At 41.6% G+C, this 19,753-nt stretch overlaps 3 protein-coding genes across 6 annotated transcripts in view; all 3 read left to right on the forward strand.

The window, feature by feature from the left end:
* Positions 1–19,276, forward strand: part of XB5904899.L (uncharacterized XB5904899 L homeolog) — a 37,494-nt gene extending 18,218 nt beyond the window's left edge. The window contains exons 1-2 of one of the 2 annotated variants that reach the window (XM_041565307.1): positions 17,065–17,222; positions 17,468–19,276. In XM_041565307.1, coding sequence (XP_041421241.1) covers positions 17,541–18,782 — 1,242 coding nt within the window. In that variant the 5' untranslated portion in view covers positions 17,065–17,222; positions 17,468–17,540 and the 3' untranslated portion in view covers positions 18,783–19,276. 2 annotated transcript variants of the gene reach the window in all.
* The window catches only part of LOC121394826 (zinc finger protein 239-like), a 601,589-nt gene that overhangs the window by 254,970 nt on the left and 326,866 nt on the right, over positions 1–19,753 (forward strand). The window lies entirely within an intron of this gene.
* znf585b.L (zinc finger protein 585B L homeolog) lies at positions 5,641–14,767 on the forward strand. 3 transcript variants are annotated; one of them, XM_041565214.1, is made up of 3 exons: positions 5,641–5,744; positions 11,966–12,071; positions 12,321–14,767. In XM_041565214.1, the coding sequence occupies exons 2-3, from the start codon at positions 12,056–12,058 to the stop codon at positions 14,024–14,026; spliced, it is 1,722 nt and encodes a 573-aa protein (XP_041421148.1). In that variant the 5' UTR covers positions 5,641–5,744; positions 11,966–12,055; the 3' UTR covers positions 14,027–14,767.

The following is a 19,753-nucleotide window of genomic DNA, read 5'->3' on the forward strand; positions in this document are numbered from 1 at the left end:
CAATGTTATTCTTCAAACAACAAATTTATTTTTAGCTGTAGGAGGCATCTCAGTGCATTGTGCCTGATTCTGAGCTTTGATGGAAATGATTGATGGAAATGCTTTGAGTCAGCGATTGTTTCTCCCCTTCCTATTGTATTTCATGGTGACCCAAGTTGTGCTCCCCACCTAGTGGTAGCCATGAGAATAGCGCCCAATCAGGAAAAAGCAGATGTCGGGTATCTGCTCATTGTTCTGCTGATGGACTGCTGGGGGAAAGGGAGGGGGTGATATCATTAAAGGAACAATAACATTAAAAAATTTTTTTAAAAAAAATTCATTAGTTTAGAACGAAATAAAAACACCAAGACAAATGAAACTTTAAAATAGTGAAGCTTTTATTAAGAAATAACTTACAGTAACTCCACTTCCTGTCGTCTACAGAAAAGGCGATAGGGCGACGACGATCCATTGTGCAGCACTCGATTTCTTCTCCCATATTCTACTGCGTGTGGAAGGCAATGTCGTCAGGCTCCCCATTAGCTTCCAAGGCAGCCACAGAAATCAAGACTTTCCCTACACGCTGCTCCCACCGGACTCACTGCTCCTGCCCCAGTAAGTAGCCCACAGTGCACCGTAACAACATGAGCGCCCTGCAGTACAGCCCGCTGCCCGGAGCCCAGACCTTTATGAGCGCATTTCCCTCCAGCTAAGGGCTCCAGCTCCAGCCTGCAGCAGCACCAGGGTTCTCTGTGAGATCCAAACCGAACGCAGTGTTAGTCAGAACTGTCAGGATGACTGAGCTGCCGCAGCCGCTTCATCCGGTGCCCTAGCAGCCGGCGGCGGGGGGAGGTAACAAAATGGTAACTCTAGGCACAAAAGGGAACTCTGCGCCTGGAAGAAAAATCAATGTGGCTCAGATTTAGGCAAAATGATATCTGTTATTATCCACCACTTGACATCCCTTTATGATGTGCTGACGTCTCACATCGAAGCCTCCATACAGGGAATAAAAGAACATAGAGAGCGGAGAGACACACTTACTCCCCCCTGCCGCCCGGCTGCTAGGGAACTGGATGAAGCGGCTGCGGCAGCTCGCCACTGCGTTCGGATCTCACGGAGAACCCTAGTGCTGCTGTAGGCTGGAGCTGGAGCCCATAGCTGGAGGGAGATGCGCTCATAAAGGTCTGGGCTCCGGGCAGCACTGCAGGGCACTCATGTTGTTAGGGAACGTCTTGGTTTCTGTGGCCACCTTCTGTGGAAGCTAATGCGGATGTGTAAAAGAAACGGATCCGCACACACACCGATTAGTGCAGTTGGGGATTATCCCCTTTTATTCAGCCATCAAACATCAGCTAATGCGGAGCCTGACGACATTGCCTTCCACACGCTGTCAGTAGAATATGGGAGAAGAAATCGAGTGCTGCACAATGGATCGTTGTCGCCCTATCGCCTTTTCTGTAGACGACAGGAAGTGGAGATACTGTAAGTGATTTCTTAATAAAAAGATTTACTATTTTAAAGTTTAATTTGTCTTGGTGTTTTTATTTCATTCTAACGAATTTTTAAAAAAAATGTTTTGATGTTACTGTTCCTTTAAACTTGCAGTACAGCAGTAAAGAGTAACTGAAGTTTATCACTGTACAAGTCACATGGGTGGAGGCACCTGGGACAATATGTCTAGCTAGAGAAGAAGAAAGAGAAAGAAGTGACCCCTGTATTTGCACCCTCCCATCAAAGCCTGTCCACAAGCTCCTATTTATTCACCATTAAAACTTAACTTTTATTATTGATTAAATTAAATCAAAAATTAAAAAGTCCAGTGATAATTAAAACATGGTTAGGACCGGGGAGACGGATTAACTTGGGGTAGTGGCTGGTGGTACAGATAAGTGGTAAATGTATGCTAGTGGGGGTCACCCCAAAACACTGTTTAAGCACCATTCGGTCATAAATATGGGGGTAGTAGACTACATGCAATGTTATACAACACAGATCACCCCCCCGTTGTGCAGCCCTTGGTCAGCCGACCCCTTCACCCACAGCACAACCCTCCCAATTGGCAGATATCTGCTCTGATAGGAGCGTTGAACCTTCCACAAGCTCAGCCTCTCTGTTCATTTTAATATTGGTCAGGCAGGGCGCCGGAATGGACGAAAATAAGGGGCTGACACCACTTACTGGGAGGGCATCGTGTGCTGGGTGAAGGGGTTGGTATGGAAGTGCTTTTTACAGGCATTTCCCACTAATTTCGCATAGCAGCACGCAACCTGCAACTACAACTCTCTGAATAGCAGCACGCAACCTGCAACTACAACTCTCTGCATAGCAGCACGCAACCTGCAACTACAACTCTCTGCATAGCAGCACGCAACCTGCAACTACAACTCTCTGCATAGCAGCACGCAACCTGCAACTACAACTCTCTGAATAGCAGCACGCAACCTGCAACTACAACTCTCTGCATAGCAGCACGCAACCTGCAACTACAACTCTCTGCATAGCAGCACGCAACCTGCAACTACAACTCTCTGCATAGCAGCACGCAACCTGCAACTACAACTCTCTGCATAGCAGCATGCAACCTGCAACTACAACTCTCTGCATAGCAGCATGCAACCTGCAACTACAACTCTCTGAATAGCAGCATGCAACTACAACTCTCTGCATAGCAGCATGCAACCTGCAACTACAACTCTCTGCATAGCAGCACGCAACCTGAAACTACAACTCTCTGAATAGCAGCATGCAACTACAACTCTCTGCATAGCAGCATGCAACCTGCAACTACAACTCTCTGCATAGCAGCACGCAACCTGAAACTACAACTCTCTGAATAGCAGCATGCAACTACAACTCTCTGCATAGCAGCACGCAACCTGCAACTACAACTCTCTGCATAGCAGCACGCAACCTGTAACTACAACTCTCTGCATTGCAGCACGCAACCTGCAACTACAACTCTCTGAATAGCAGCACGCAACCTGCAACTATAACTCTCTGCATAGCAGCACGCAACCTACAACTACAACTCTCTGCATTGCAGCACGCAACCTGCAACTACAACTCTCTGAATAGCAGCACACAACCTGCAACTACAACTCTCTGCATTGCAGCACGCAACCTGCAACTACAACTCTTTGCATAGCAGCATGCAACCTGAAACTACAACTCCCTGCATAGCAGCACGCAACCTGCAACTACAACTCTCTGAATAGCAGCACGCAACCTGCAACTACAACTCTCTGCATAGCAGCACACAACCTGCAACTACAACTCTTTGCAACTGCCACCTTATTGTAACTTAAGGCAGCTTTGCCAATTGGGGGGGCTACGCTGTGGGTGAAGGGGTTGGTTTACAAGGTACTGCTTCAGTTAGAAGCTTCAACACTCCTATCAGAGCAGATATCTGCCAATTGGGAGGGTTGTGCTGTGGGTGAAGGGTCGGCTGACCAAGGGCTGCACAAGGAGGGTTGTTCCAATAGAGACACAAGCTCTGGGATTTACTAACCCTGCCTCTCCAATGATTAGCAGCACCTCTACCCTTACTAATGTTGTACACATCGGGGTGCTAACTAGAGGTGGCCATACACGGAGAGATCCGCTCGTTTGTCAATGTCGCCAAACGAGCGGATCTCTCCAAGATATGCCCACCTTGAGGTGGGCAATATCGGGCTGATCCGATCGTGGGCCCTAGGGCCCAACGATCAGATCCTAACGAATAGTAATGGGCGGTCGGATCACGGAACCGCATCAACGAATAGATGAGGCCGCGATCCGACAGGATTTTTCGTCCCATCCGATCTAAAGTCGGGCAGATCTCAATCGGGGAAGCCCGTCGGGGGGGCCCCATACACGGGCCAATAAGCTGCCGACACGGTCTGTCTCCAGCTTTTATCGGCCCGTGTATGGCCACCTGTAGTGAGCGACTTACACAACCCCACCGATTTAGGCGATTTGTGTTGTACAACATTGCATGTAGTCTACTACCCCCATTACCCCATATTTATTACTGAATAGTGTTTAAACAGAGTGTTTTGGGGTGACCCCCACTAGCATACATTTACCACTTATCTGTACCACCAGCCACTACCCCAAGTTAATCCGTCTCCCCGGTCCTAATCATGTTTTAATTGTCACTGGACTTTTTTATCTTATTTATCAGTAATTAAAGTTAAGTTTTAATGGTGAATAAATAGGAGCTTGTGGACGTGCTGTGATGGGAGGGTGCAAATACAGGGGTCACTTCTTTCTCTTCTTCTCTTATTAATTACCACTTGACCCAGGGGCTCCCCAACTTCTTTTCTACAATATGTTTAGCCCCATGTCAGATTCAAAATCAATTATAACAAAATCTGTTTGCTCTTTTGAAAAACGCGCCTCAGTGCAGAATTCTACTGGAGCAGCACTATTAAAGGACCAGTAACAACAAAAAATGTGTTAGTATTGAACAAAAAAAAAACACAAAGAGAAATTAAACTTTTAAATTGCTAAGTCTTTATTAAGAAATAACTTACCGAAACTCCGCTTGCCCCTCTTCAGAAAAGGCGAATTTTAATATAATTTGTTACTAATTTGACTATATGGGCTGGATATGAGCAAACTAAAAAGAAGTAACAAGACCCGAGCTATGAATATATAAAACTATGTTCTGACATGTGAATGTGATGGGGCAACAGTTGGTTTTTGTCTTGGGTTTAATACTGTGGGTAAAACTGATATCACTAATGTCTATGAATAAAGTACCAGAGGGTATGAAACGAGTAAGGCAGAAGACTAGTTGGTCTGTATGGCTACTTTTTAATTCTATGCTAAATAAAAGCTAATTTTTTACTTTATTATAGAGTTTTTTTGGGATATTTTTTGTGTTTGATAAATGTGCCCTGTGAACTGGGGGCTATATCCCAACAACTATGGCCCTTTAGACAGGCCTCTAACCTGCAGCAAACAGGTGCTATATATATATATATATATATATATATATATTTATTTTTTATTTTTTTTTTTTTTGAAAAATACACTCTACCCCATTCCAGCAACACTTCTATCATACCTTCCAACTGTCCTGTTTTCAGTGGGACAGTCCCGCTTTTGACAGCTCAACCCGCCCACAGTCCCACGTTTGCCCTGAAAGTCCAGACTTTCTCTGCACTGAACAACCAGAAAAAGAAACAAAGTTTCTAACTTAATTGGCTTGTGGCAGAGAGCCCAGAACAGCTAACAGGTGCAAATAAGATACTTTGTAACAATTTTGAGACAAGCAAGTAAGTAATTGTAACAATTGGGAAAAGATAGATTTACGGTTTAAAGGGCAATTCACCTTCTTTAGCAAAACTGTATAAACTGAAAAAAACACAAAAATAAGTTCAAACTTTAATAACCTGCAAAATTTTTAAAATTAACATGGTAATTATAGGGGTGTGGCCACAAAAATGGGCCAAACATTTCCGCAGTTAAATATCTGTAATGATTAATAAATAAATAATGTAATAAAGTCCCACCTCTGGTTGTGTATTGTGCTTTAGAAAAACCGATGAGGCGACATTCACTTACTTGCTCGCTCCAGTCTCCTGTTTCCCCGTATTTCTTTTTAAAACCGGAAGTTCGTTGTCCCGGCTTCACTGAGGCTTTGCCTGCATTGTTCTCCCCTCCCCCTTGTTTGAATTCCTCCATTCATGTTCAGGTGGAGAGGGTGTGCGGCTGCAATTGTTTCCTCAGCAGCATTTAGTTCTCCAAGGCCTGTGAGCAGTGAAACCAACAGCCAGGTCAGCCATAGATCTTGCAACGAACAGAGAAGACTCACCAACTAAGTTAGTGCTCACATTCCCCTGCTTAACTGCTCCCAGCTCTGGGGGTTAATCCTGCTGCAGGGACTGATAGAGAAGGGAGACTGGGGGTTAATCCTGCTGCAGGGACTGATAGAGAGGGGAGACTGGGGGTTAATCCTGCTGCAGGGACTGATAGAGAGGGGAGACTGGGGGTTAATCCTGCTGCAGGGACTGATAGAGAGGGGAGACTGGGGCTTAATCCTGCTGCAGGGACTGATAGAGAGGGGAGACTGGGGGTTAATCCTGCTGCAGGGACTGATAGAGAGGGGAGACTGGGGGTTAATCCTGCTGCAGGGACTGATAGAGAGGGGAGACTGGGGGTTAATCCTGCTGCAGGGACTGATAGAGAGGGGAGACTGGGGGTTAATCCAGCTGCAGGGATTGATAGAGAGGGGAGACTGGGGGTTAATCCTGCTGCAGGGACTGATAGAGAGGGGAGACTGGGGGTTAATCCTGCTGCAGGGACTGATAGAGAGGGGAGACTGGGGCTTAATCCTGCTGCAGGGACTGATAGAGAGGGGAGACTGGGGGTTAATCCTGCTGCAGGGACTGATAGAGAGGGGAGACTGGGGGTTAATCCTGCTGCAGGGACTGATAGAGAGGGGAGACTGGGGGTTAATCCTGCTGCAGGGACTGATAGAGAGGGGAGACTGGGGGTTAATCCTGCTGCAGGGACTGATAGAGAGGGGAGACTGGGGCTTAATCCTGCTGCAGGGACTGATAGAGAGGGGAGACTGGGGCTTAATCCTGCTGCAGGGACTGATAGAGAGGGGAGACTGGGGGTTAATCCTGCTGCAGGGACTGATAGAGAGGGGAGACTGGGGGTTAATCCTGCTGCAGGGACTGATAGAGAGGGGAGACTGGGGGTTAATCCTGCTGCAGGGACTGATAGAGAGGGGAGACTGGGGGTTAATCCTGCTGCTGATTAAAAGAGCAGTAGGTTAACCCCATCCCTGGAGCTGGTACCACAGAGGTAGAAGTCTCAATGTTGTCCTCCTCCTGCGATGGGTAAATGATAAATCTCAGGCAAAGACAATGTTATGATAGATATAAAAATGGGTTCATTTCTGGTGTCAGTGTGTGTTTAAGAGAAGGGAGAAAGAGTTTGTGGATTTGAAGTGAACTGGTTCCAGTGATGGGAGTCACACGTGCATCAGTCTAGAAGCAGCCGGTCTAATGTAGGAACATTTGAGAAAGAAGCAGAGGTCTTGGAAGAGAAGTTTATTTCTAAGGGATATGTAAAGTGGCTGATTAGGAGACATAGAAATTTTTTTTTTGACGCACGTTTTTGTTTTTGACGCACAACGCCATACAAGTCTATGGGCGTCATTTCTGCGGCGAAACAAAAATCTCCCATCCCTAGGGTGAAGTTGCCAAATGACTGGATCTTTCCCCAATATCCCAACCTTGAGGAGGATCATTAGATCACAATACTGGTCAATGTCATCGGGGTGAGGACCCCAAAGTGATTTGTAACCGGCCTCATCAATATCAGCCAAATTATTAACCAGGAATTAGTTGGACAGGCCCGTCACATGGTCTCATACAAGGGGGCACCTATCATCAACAAAATGTTTCCCTAACCTGAGATGTGGGACAATATTTTACCCCCCCCATGAGCATTGCCCCATTCAAACTAGGAGCAGCCACTGTATGTAATGTCCCAGCAGGAACTCCCTGTGTCGATGGATTAGTATTGGGGGGCATTTAAAAAAAGCTGATTGTTTCCCCCAACCAGAGTGTGAGTTGTATTGTCCTGCACCTCCGGTGGGGGAAGTGATTATTTTGATGATAAATGGACTTCAAACAGGTCAATTAGTCAAGTAGACACTTAGAAGGAGCCGATTCACTAAATTCGAGTGAAGGATTCGAAGTAAAAAAACTTCGAATTTCGAAGTATTTTTTGGGCTACTTCGACCATCGAATGGGCTACTTCGACCTTCGACTACGACTTTGAATCGAAAGATTCGAACTAAAAATCATTCGACCATTCTATAGTCGAAGTACTGTCTCTTTAAAAAAAACTTCGACCCCCTAGTTTGGCAGCTAAAAGCTACCGAAGTCAATGTTAGCCTATGGGGAAGGTCCCCATAGGCTTTCCTACGTTTTTTTGATCGAAGGATAATCCTTCGATCGTTGGATGAAAAACCTTCCAATCGTTTGATTCGAAGGATTTAATCGTTCGATCGAAGGAATAATCCTTCGATCGTACGATCGCAGTATTTGCGCTAAATCCTTCAACTTCGATATTCGAAGGCAAAGGATTTTAATTCCTAGTCGAATATCGAGGGTTAATTAACCCTCGATATTCGACCCATAGTGAATCAGCCCCTAAGGTGCAGATTTATTAAAGTTCGAATGGTAAATTTGTATTCAAATTTTAGAGTTGATTTTTTGGTCAAAACTCACAAATTTGAGTTAGGAAAAATCCAAACTTAAATTCGAATTCGAGATTTAACATACCTCGGCCCTGGAAGTAACTAGTTCCGCCACTGAGGTCACCACCTAAAACCTAAAACCTACCAAGTTCATGTAAAAATCAATGGAAAAGATCCCTTGACCCATTTGAAGATGTTAATGGCCTTCCTGACATTCAAGGGTTTTTTTGTTTTTTTGGAGAAAAGACTTGAATCAAGTTCCGTTCGAATTCAGTTCAAGTTTTTGGGTCATTAATATTAGTTCGAATTTTAGACATTCAAGTTTTTTTCTTAAAGATGATACTATTTGAGTTTTGAGGTCATTCAAGTTCATTCAAGGTAAAAAAAAAAAAAAACTCATCAAGTCCAATGAGCAACTTGCCTAACGAGTCCTTTTGTCTGTAATGGACATTTAGCTCTAAGATTATCAACAGACAATTTCACATTGAACCTGTAATACAAAAGCTTTCCTAGATATACCAGGATGTAAATGTGGTTTATAGTACGTAGGAAAGTTAAAGTATAATAGTAAACGAGAAGAGGGAAAATAACGACATCTAGATTTTATAATAATGTCATGTATTTATACCAGGACGTGTGATTACTCTAAAAATGATTATTCATGTTCTCTCAGGAGTGGAGTTTTATTTAATCTTATTTTTTTATTATTTTTGTAATAATTATCTGAGCCACTCTCTAATGGCTTTCCTGTCCCCTTGTGAATTACTTATATTTCTTTCTAAAGAGACAGTAAATATACACATGCACCTGATTGGCTCCCACCAATAACCTCAGGGGTCTTTAATAAGTCATGTATCGTCTGACAATTTATATGAAATATTTAACAATCAATTGTTGAACAGTACACAATATGGCCCCGTTCCCCTCTATTATTTATACATTATTAAAACCCCAGTTTCCACCTCTCCCGACCTTCAGCTCCATCTACACAACCCAACTCTTCCCTCTGTTTCTCAGGATCTCCGTCTCACCAACTCCTTCCCCTGTGCAACATCATCAGTTCACCCAACAAGGCTTGAGATTCTCTTCCTTTTACCTTTCAATTCTTTTCTTCAAATTATTATTATTATTATTTTCTTTTGGAGGCAAATGAAATCAGTGAAGAAGGTTTGTTCTACCGTTTTCTATAAGTACAAGACACAGACACACAATGAATAACGTCTACACTTTGTATTACAAAATCAGAAATGAGATATTATCATTCTCTGTGTCATTGATAAGGAACTTCTAAAATAACCACATTCCTGAAGCCAAATTCTATCTTCTCCTGCAAGTTTTACATTAACAATTTCACTGAAACAGGAAACAAAGGGATGAAACCAAATAAACTGAAATGCGAATAATGGTTTCACCCAATCCATATATTCTCCATTCAGTCACCCAGAGGTTCTGTTTATTTGTGGGACAATAGTCAGGATGGAGTTGTTTGACTTCCAACTGGGAAACCTCATGTCCATAATAAGTCTCATATACAATAGCACAGACAGACCCTGACAATGGCAGATATAAGGGAGGAGCTGGGGATATAAAAGGACACAATCCTCCCAGTATCTTCATTGGTGTCCATGGAATAGACAGAAGGGGGAATTAGAGAAATAGCAGATTTCTGGGGAGAGTCTTTGCTGAGGACGTACCAGGGGGAAGAAAAAAAGAGCCGGACAGGAAGGAATCTTTATCCTGACACTGGTAATTATACTGGGGATTCCTTTTTAGTTGCAGTTATCATGTTCTAATGTCCAATGAATATCTAGAGGCCAATGATAAATTCTTACATGACAGTAGATTTTAAAGCAAACGTCTTTTCTCTATGGGCATAAGGGAATCTTTACATACCGGCCAATGACCAGTAACCCAGTATACAGTTCTCTTAGTACTGTGTGCCCACTTACTCATTTTTCTTGCCACATGAATAGTAAGTATTTGGTTTTGGGCAACCACGGTTCCAGTGCCACCCAACGCACTTGACTTTGCTTCATGGGGGCGTTTAATCATGGTGGTTATTTAAAACACAGTTGCTGTATCTTGTAAGTACGCAAGCTTGAATACTGCCCCCAAAGAAGTCAATACTTGGTGAAATGCATTGGGCATTATGGGCACTACTGGAATATTGCATGATGAGCAAGTTGAATACTTTCATGTTGTAATGCAGTTTTATTTACAGAATAAACTCTTTCCAGATTACTATACCAGGGAGCTTGCCCTTCAAGGTTATGTAGAAGCCAGTGTAGGTTGTCCTTCTCCAATCCTTCTCCAATCTTTCCTTTTTTTTAGCTTTTAGAGGGTTCTTGTTTCTTATCATACAAAAATATTCATATTGAGATTTTCATTGTCCTATTCGGATTTGTTCATCATGACTTTCATGGTTTTAGTGAAAATTCACTTTTTTTCGTGGTTCCAAAAACCTCTAAAACAGAGGTCCCCAACCTTTTTGTACCCATGAGCCACATTCAGTTTACAAAAAGAGTTGGGTATTACTGGAGATACTTTCATATAGTAAGTGCCATTTTATTTACAGGATAAACTGCTTCAATCTTACTATACCTGGGAACACACTATTGGTTTGGTTTATGCCCTTGTCAGAAACTAACATTTCAACTTATTTCAGCCCCTGTCCTAAATTATAAGTAAGAAACCTTGTTACTTTTAGAGGTTCTGTTAATGGTTGGGACAATAGTCACAATGGGGTGACTGTCTGCTGAGGACATACCATTGGAAGAGAAGAAGAGCCGGACAGGAAGGATTCCTTATCCAAACTTCAACACGGGAGGGCTCCTTTTTTAGTTATTATTAGTATTTTAGGCTTTATCTTTCTTAGACTTCTCTTCTTTTCCAAAGTTACATCAACTGCCAGAATGCTGACTATATATAAATGGAATTTGCAGGACTCACTCTTTTATGTTCCATATCCTTAATTCAGGGGGGTGGGGTATGAAAGATATACAGATTTATGACAATTTCACTTGAATGTATTGCATTATTTGTTGGCTAGTTTAAGATGTAGGCATGCAGAAGGGAAGGTAGGTTCTAAATTCATGTGCAATGATAGTTGAGACATTTCCTGACTATAACTGTTTAATGGGGAATTCATTTCTACCACAAATAAAAAGGAAGGAGGCTCTGCACAGGATTCTCTCATGAAGGACCCATTGTTAAGGCAATGGGAATTATTTCTGGATTGTTTATTATTGTGGTTTTTAGACATTGTTGTCTATGTTACCATTAATCTGCATGTATCTACAGCACATCATTTTACAAAGTGTTGGACTGACCCACAGGGATACCAGGGAAACTCCTGGTGGGCCCAGGTATCAGTAGGACCTCTTGCTTCTAACCATTTGGCCTATTTCTTGGTCATTCCCTATTTCTTTATGGGAACAAAGAGGTTTAATAATGTAAGAATAAGAGTATAGTATGTAGAGAAAAGATACAAGGAGAATAAAGAGGTTGAGTAAGAGGAGAGGAGGTATAAATTTTGGAAAGTGGGACCTCAACCTAAGGTTTTCTGGTGGGTCCCTGGTATCCCAGTCCGACACTGATTCTACATGTTACTGTTTCTTTTACAATGAATATAATTCTGTCAGGCTCCTGTGGCAATACATCAGCAATAAATGACATACTAGATATAGGAACAAAATGCCCAAGTGCTGCTATACAAGCCATTAAACATTGTCTTCTGAGATCTTCTCCACATTATAATACAACTCTTTATCATTTCAACAGATGCCCTAGTCGTGGAACTGGAGAGAATAAGGATTTATCCAGAGGAAGATTTTCGCAGTCCCAGAGACCTTCCGGATCCAAGAGAAAATAATGATGCATCTTATCAGTAAGTCTCCCACGGTCCTTTTCAGAGGATTGTTGTTTAACTTGTTGTAATATATATATCGACTGTTTCCCTAAAAAGGTACACATTCACCTTCCATAAATTACTGATTTGAAGAATATGCATGTGCTCCTTGCACCCATACAATTTCTAATAAAGCCAGTGAATCCCTATTTGTTTCTCTCTCCAGAAGGTAAAAAGGTGGTGCTTTTTACTAAAATCTGAATAATTCTTTTCTTTATTCTTAATTAGGGAACTGGCCAGAGAAAGAGAAGCAGAACCTCAATGGATCTGAGATGTCCAGGATGAAGAAGATCATAGAAGTTGGAAGTGAACGTGAAAATATTTGGGGGAACTTTAGCCAAACGGAAACTCACATGGAATCTGACAGAACCCCCAACCAGAATTATAGGTCTCCGATGCCTCAGGAATATTGTGATGATGGGAAATTGTTTGCTCAACGAAGAGAAAAGCTTCATAATACGAATGTGCAAGTTATCCGAATGCCCAATATTGCAAAACAACCTAAATTTAATCGGGAAATCAGAGGTGATTCACCAAAACGTAAAAAGGCAACGTCATCTGAAAAATCACATGTCGCCAACATTAGTCACCAAGGCACGAAAATAAATAAATTCTCTAAAGCCCAAAGTGCTGTGAAACCTTTTATCTGCCCAATATGTAAGAGAAGATTTTGTAACGCCAGGAACCTTCTCACCCACCAGAGAATTCACACGGGGAGAAGGTTTGTCTGTTCTAAATGTGGGAAATGTTTCTCTAACAAGAAGATCCTCATAGCTCACAAATATGTTCATACTGGGAGGAAACCATTCATCTGCACTAAATGTAACAAGGGCTTCTTATGGAACAGGGACCTTCAGAAACATGAAAAGAGCCATAAAGAAATGAGAAACAAAAGTCTGGGCTTGGTTCACAGGCACGATAAGCTGAGAGAAGTTAGTACTGACCCTTGTAAAAGAGAGAAGTCTTTTGACTGTACAGAGTGTGGTAAAAGCTTTAAGAGAAAGTCTAAACTGAAGACTCATTTTCTGTGCCACACGGGTGAGAAGCCATTTGTCTGTGTTCACTGTGGGAAAGGTTTCAGAGATAACTATAAACTCAGTCTTCATCTAAGGATTCACACAGGAGAGAATCTTTCTGTCTGTCCTGATTGTGGGAAAAGCTACACCGATAAGAATAAACTCATTGTTCATATGAGGATTCACACGGGAGAAAAATTCATGTGCTCTGAGTGTGGAAAAGGATTCAGTGATTTCTACAATCTCAAATCTCACCTTCAGATTCACACGGGCGAGAAACCATTTGTCTGTCCTGAGTGTGGGAAAAGCTTCCTGAGAAAGTATGAATTCAAATCTCACCTTCTAATTCACACAGGGAAGTACCCGTTTATCTGCAGTGAGTGTGGGAAGAGTTTCATGGATAAGCGTTACCTGAAGATTCATTCTAATGTACATTCAGGAAACACTTTCCCCTGTACGGAGTGTGGCAAATCCTTTGCAGCAAAGAAGAACCTGAAAAGACACCAAAAGATCCACACTGGGGAGAAGCCACATGAGTGCACAGAATGTGGGAAACAATTCCTGGAAAAAAATAAACTGGATAGACATCATCTAAGTCATACTGGGGTAAAACCATTCAGCTGCTTTGAGTGTGGAAAACAGTTCACATGGAAACACCAGTTCCAGAATCACCAACGGAGTCACACTGGGGAGAAACCATTTGTCTGTAGTGAGTGTGGGAAGAGCTACAAGACCAAGGCTTCACTTACTGTGCACTGTCATATTCACACAGGGGAGAAACCATTTGTATGCCCTGAGTGTGGGAAATCATATAGGAGCCATGGTGCACTGAGGTACCATCTTCAGGCTCACATTAAAGGAAAGTATTTTGCTCATTCAGAACATGGGGAAAGCTACAAATTGGAGATAAATGGGTAGAACACAACATCTACTTGTGCATGAGGAGACACCTTTGGAAGGGAGGTTACACACCTCTGAAAAACATTGTGTGCTGGTGTTTGGCATGACTTCATTAGAAATAATTGGGCCCCATTCTAATTAGTTGACACAGCCCAACTCATAAAGAACTAGGTGTTTGACCCACTGCCTATCTAGGGCCCCTGGGTGGTCTGTATAATTGGGACCCATTCCTCCACTTTCTGAAGTCCACAAATTAGGTCTATCTTGGCCTCCCATTGCAACAGAGTCTTTGAGACACATCTACCTACTCCTCTGAGGGTTGCCCTGGACACTTGTGATGCCAAGAAGGGACTTTTGGCCAAAGCAACCCAGTTATCCCACCTGACCTCCTCAGTGGCTGCCATATGCATTGCATTTGTTGTTTAACTGGATGGGAAGCCAAGACAAACTAATAAGTAGGTTCTTCTGAGAGAACCACAAATGCCCTAAAAGTGTTTTGACAAATCAAATTACTTATTCTTTGTTTTATTATCCATGAATAAATACAAATACTTAAAAGAGCAATACATAGAGAAACATAGGGGTACATTTAATTAGTGCTGAAGGGTTGTTATTCTGTATAGTGTATATTGTCAGTAACCAGTCGGCTTTGTAAGTTTTCTACACTTTGTGTTGCAAAATGAAAGAAATGTAATTTTATCATTCCCTGTCTTTTATAAGGAACTTCTGAAATAAACACAGGCCTGGTTTTTAATTCTACCTTCTCCTGAAGTTTCTTCATTGAACAGTTTCACCAAAATATGAAACAAATGAATGAAACCAAATCAATTAAAATGTAAATAATGGTTTCACGACCATCCATATATTCCCCATTCAGTCGCCCAGAGTTTCTGTTTATCTGTGGGACAATAGTCAGGGTGGGGCTAATTGTCTTGCTGTTGGGAAGTTTTCATGATAATTCAATTATAATATTCAAAGTCAAATTTCTGAGGCAGGAGAAGGCCTCCCGCAAATTAAACACTTTAAAACAAATGATCAGACCCTGTGTGTACAAGATGTTATAAGAAGTGACAGGGAATAGGCTCATTTAGGCGCCTCTGAGAGGACAAAGTGGTAGTTAACCTTTGTTTGAACACCGTATTGGATCTAATGTCTGTAGTGAAGTTTATTTAAAGATTCGTATGTATTGAAAGGTCTGTCCTCCGCTCCTATCGACACCATTAATCACGTTATTTACTGTGCCGCATATACTCTCTTGTGATCCCCACTATATAATCTATTTAACCAGAGGACATTTAGGTCAATGTAAGATCTAGGTGGGACCAGTATATTAGTTTATAATACACAAAAGCCATGAATATCTTGTAAATTATATCCTTATAAACGGTGAGTTCTGATGTCATCAGTTATAAACGGTGAGTAGTGATGTAATTTCTATCACATGACTCACTAAAATTTGTGTATAATAATAAATAAAGTACCCCCAGTTGTAAAATATGAGAATATTATAAGTTACCTCGGAGTTCCATGACCTGTATAAAAACACTCGGCCTTCGGCCTCGTACTTTTATATGGTCATGAAACTCCTCGGTAACTTATAATATAGTGAATAAAGTACCCCCTCTTGTAAAATATAAGGATATTATAAGTTACCGAGGAGTTTCATGACCATATAAAAGTACGAGGCCGAAGGCCGAGTGTTTTTATACAGGTCATGGAACTCCGAGGTAACTTCTAATATCCTCATATTTTACAACTGGGGGTACTTTATTTATTATAATACACAAATTTCAGTGAGTCATGTGACAGAAATGACATCAGAACTCACCATTTATAACTGATGACATCAGAACTCACCGTTTATAAGGATATAATTTACAGGATATTTATGGCTTTTGTGTATTATATCCTTATATTTTACAAGAGGGGGTACTTTATTCACTATATTATATGTGCTGTAATCCCTACAACTTCCACACCAGATCAGCATACATCGAATCATTCTTAAGTGTTTTTAACTTATGCATTTTCCCTCTATTTTTAAAGGAGCAATTTAATGTTGCGTTTTAATTGAGTAATTTTATTTTCAGTGGACTGCGTCTCCGATAATTGGCACTTTCTGCACTACCAGCACTTTAACAACGAATTAATCATTTGATTTCACAATAGTCAATAATGACACTGATATTTGTTTTTCACAAAATGCATTTATTTATTAATTTTGCTCCAGCAACAGACAATTAACTTCACCCTTCATTTGTTATAGATTGTGAGACATTAACTCTCTTTAGCAGTTCCTTTTTTTTTTTACATTATTCCTGTTTTCTCTGTTTATGCATATTAACTAGAGAGCAAAACACCAGAAATCTTCCAGTTAGGGGAACGGATTCAGCCATGTAAGTTTTGAGCAGGCAGTCAATGAGCAATCCATCAAGAGGCAGAGAAATAAAATCCATGTTGATTCATTCAGTACCCATTACAGAGACAGCCCTACGCGTTTCATGTAGTGAAGCCAGTAAAACATTTGGGCCATATACAGTGACCATAATCGCTTCTGGTGCCATAACCTCCATTTTTAAATTAGATCATAAATTTATGAAGTAACCATATTTTTAACTATATCACCTTCTTAAACTCTATGTTTGTGGTTATGAAACTCATTGAACCAAAGATTCACATCTGGGTCTCACCTCTCTGAAATTATATTTAGGATTCCAAGGCATTCTAGACACCAAGGCTCTAAAGAGTTTGACCATCTTCCACAGCAAGTCAAAAATAAGTGGAAATATTATATTAGCACTTTAGGCTCAGAATGAAAGCGGTAGCAGCTCCTGTAGATCAATGAACCTCCTGAAAAAGGTGGGAGAGGACTAATGGGTGGAACCTTGTTTACCTTTACAGATTCGCTTTATCTGTGGGGCAATAGTCAGAATGGGGTTGATTGACTGCCTGCTGGGCACCTCATCTCCACAATAGCTCTCATATGCAAATAGCACCAATAAGCCCTGACAATTGGAGATGTAATGGAGGAGTTGGGGATATAAAGGGAGGGAATCTTCCCAGAATCTTCATTGGTGTCTGTGGAATGGACAGAAGGGAGAAGTATAAAGAGTTGATAAATATCTCCAAGGAGCAAATTTCTGGAAAGAGTCTCTGCTGAGGACATACCAGGGGGAAGAGAAGAAAGAAGGAAGGAATACTTATTGAGGCACTGGTAATTATACTGGGGGTTCATTATTTGTTATTATATTGTAATAAAGTTTGTTCATAGTGAGTATGGGGAGATACCATGAAACTATACTGGCAGCCATTTTTCTTTGTACAGAGACAAACACTGGTCTTCCAGTTCTCAGCCTCATTATGCCTATGTTGTCACTCTGTTAGATAACCAATAACTTTAGTAAACCTTTTATCCTTTGTATAACAATCTGAATCATTATTTTGTTTATTTCATATCAGAGGACTGGTCTGAGAAAGAGAAGTAGAACCTCAGTACTACAAGATATTGTTTAGTGCCATATACCAATCTCAGATGTCCAAGATGAAGAAGATCAGCAAAGACAGAAGTGAAAATATTCAAGCAAGCCTCAGCCAAGCTGACAGTGACAATGAATTGTGCAGACTCCCCAACAAGAAGGATTTGCCTCAGATGTCTCAGGAGTCTTGTGCTGATGGGAAATCTCCTGCTCTCAGAAAACGAAAGTCTCAAAATACAAATACAAAGGATATCAGATTATCATTTGACTGCAGAGAGTGTGGACAAAGCTTCAGGAAGAAGTCTAAACTCAAAACCCATTTTCTGTGCCACACAGGTGAGAAGCCATGTGTCTGTGTTCATTGTGGGAAACGTTTCGCAGATAAGTATAAGCTCAGTCTTCATCTAAGGATTCACACAGGAGAGAATCTTTCTGTCTGTCCTCATTGTGGGAAAAGCTACCGAGATAAGACTAAACTCACCGTTCATCTGAGGATTCACACAGGAGAAACCCCGTTTGTGTGCCCTGAGTGTGGGAAAGGCTTCAGGGATGGAAGTTTTCTCAAATCTCACCTTTCAATCCACACGGGAGAGAAACCTTTTGTCTGCACTGAGTGTGGGAAAAGCTTCAGGAAAAAGTGTGAACTCAAATCTCACCTTCAAGTTCACACAGGAGTGAAACAATTTGTTTGCACAGAATGTGGGAAAAGTTTTAGGGACAGAAGTGAACTGAACATTCACATTAACGTACATACAGGAAAGACTTTCCCTTGTACGGAGTGCGGCAAATCCTTTGCAGCAAAGAAGAATCTGAAAAGACACCAAATGATCCACACTGGGGAGAAGCCACACGAGTGCACAGAATGTGGGAAACAATTCCTGGAAAAAAGTAAACTGAAGAGACATCATCTAAGTCATACTGGAGTAAAACCATTCAGCTGCTTTGAGTGTGGAGAACAGTTCACATGGAAACACCTGCTCCAGAATCACCAACTGAGTCACACTGGGGAGAGACCATTTGTCTGTAGTGAGTGTGGGAAGAGCTACAAGACCAAGGCTTCACTTGCTCTGCACTGTCATATTCACACAGGGGAGAAACCATTTGTATGCCCTGAGTGTGGGAAAGGCTTTAGGGATCCGACTAGTCTCAACAGTCATGTTCGGAGGCACACAGGAGAAAAACCTTTTGCGTGTGCTGAGTGTGGGAAAACTTACACGGACTCCAGTACATTGAAGAACCACCTTAAGCTTCACATTAAAGGAAAATATTTTGCTCATTCTGAATGTGGGGAAAGCTGAAAATCTGAGACACACCTCCATGTTCATCTTGAGAAAGTTCATCTTAAGTTTTTATTTAGTGTTTTGGAACCATCATGATTTACGACTATCAGATTCACTGAGATGAAACAACTTTTCTATGGACCAGATCATGGCTCGTCTTGGGGTGAAGTTTAGAGTAAATGTTTCATGGATTCACCAGGTGCTTTCCAAAAATGTTTTTGTATGGGACTTATATTTTCTGTAAACTTTTCATATATTCTAGGGGAGGGTGGAGCACAAATTTATTCACACAATGGGGCTATCACTGTAAACTTAAGCAAAGGTTCAGACTTGTGCATGAGGGTCAGGAGGGAAATCTGGGATGTGCCTTGAGTAACCAAAAAAGAAAAATGTGTGGTGCCTCCTCCCAGTAATGTGCAGGTGACTCCTGAGAAGGGATTGAGTTACACACCTTTCCAAAATATTCTGTGTGTCACGCTGAACTGCACAAAATAAACCATTCCTTTTGATTGCATGTGTTTTTGTCTACTGCCTTGGTGAATCCATTATGCTTGTGTAACATCAGGTGTCTCCATCACTTTGGTGCTTAGAATGACTGGGTCTATATTTATTTTGGATTAAAGAGAATGGGAAACACACTGACACTCACTACTGTGACTTCATTAGATATAATTGGGCCCAATTCCTTCCCAGTTAACAGTGACATACTTGCATTGGTATGAGTGGATCCTTAAAAACTGCCCAATCAGGCCCCTGGGTGCTTTGTCTTGCCAACCAAGTAGAATAGGGCCCTAAACAAACAAAAAAGTTCACTGTAATAGTTTATGTCTGAAGATATTCCTGATCCACTTTGGCCATGTCGCAATATAGACAAATACAAGAGTCCTCTGCCCTTATCCCATTATCAATATATTAAGGACATTGAAACATTTTGTGCTTTAAGCTACTAAAAATGCCTTACCCTTTAAGCAAAACAGGGATTTTGCAAT

The sequence above is a fragment of the Xenopus laevis genome, chromosome 6L (assembly GCF_017654675.1).
Source record: "Xenopus laevis strain J_2021 chromosome 6L, Xenopus_laevis_v10.1, whole genome shotgun sequence".
NCBI classification, from domain to species: domain Eukaryota; kingdom Metazoa; phylum Chordata; class Amphibia; order Anura; family Pipidae; genus Xenopus; species Xenopus laevis.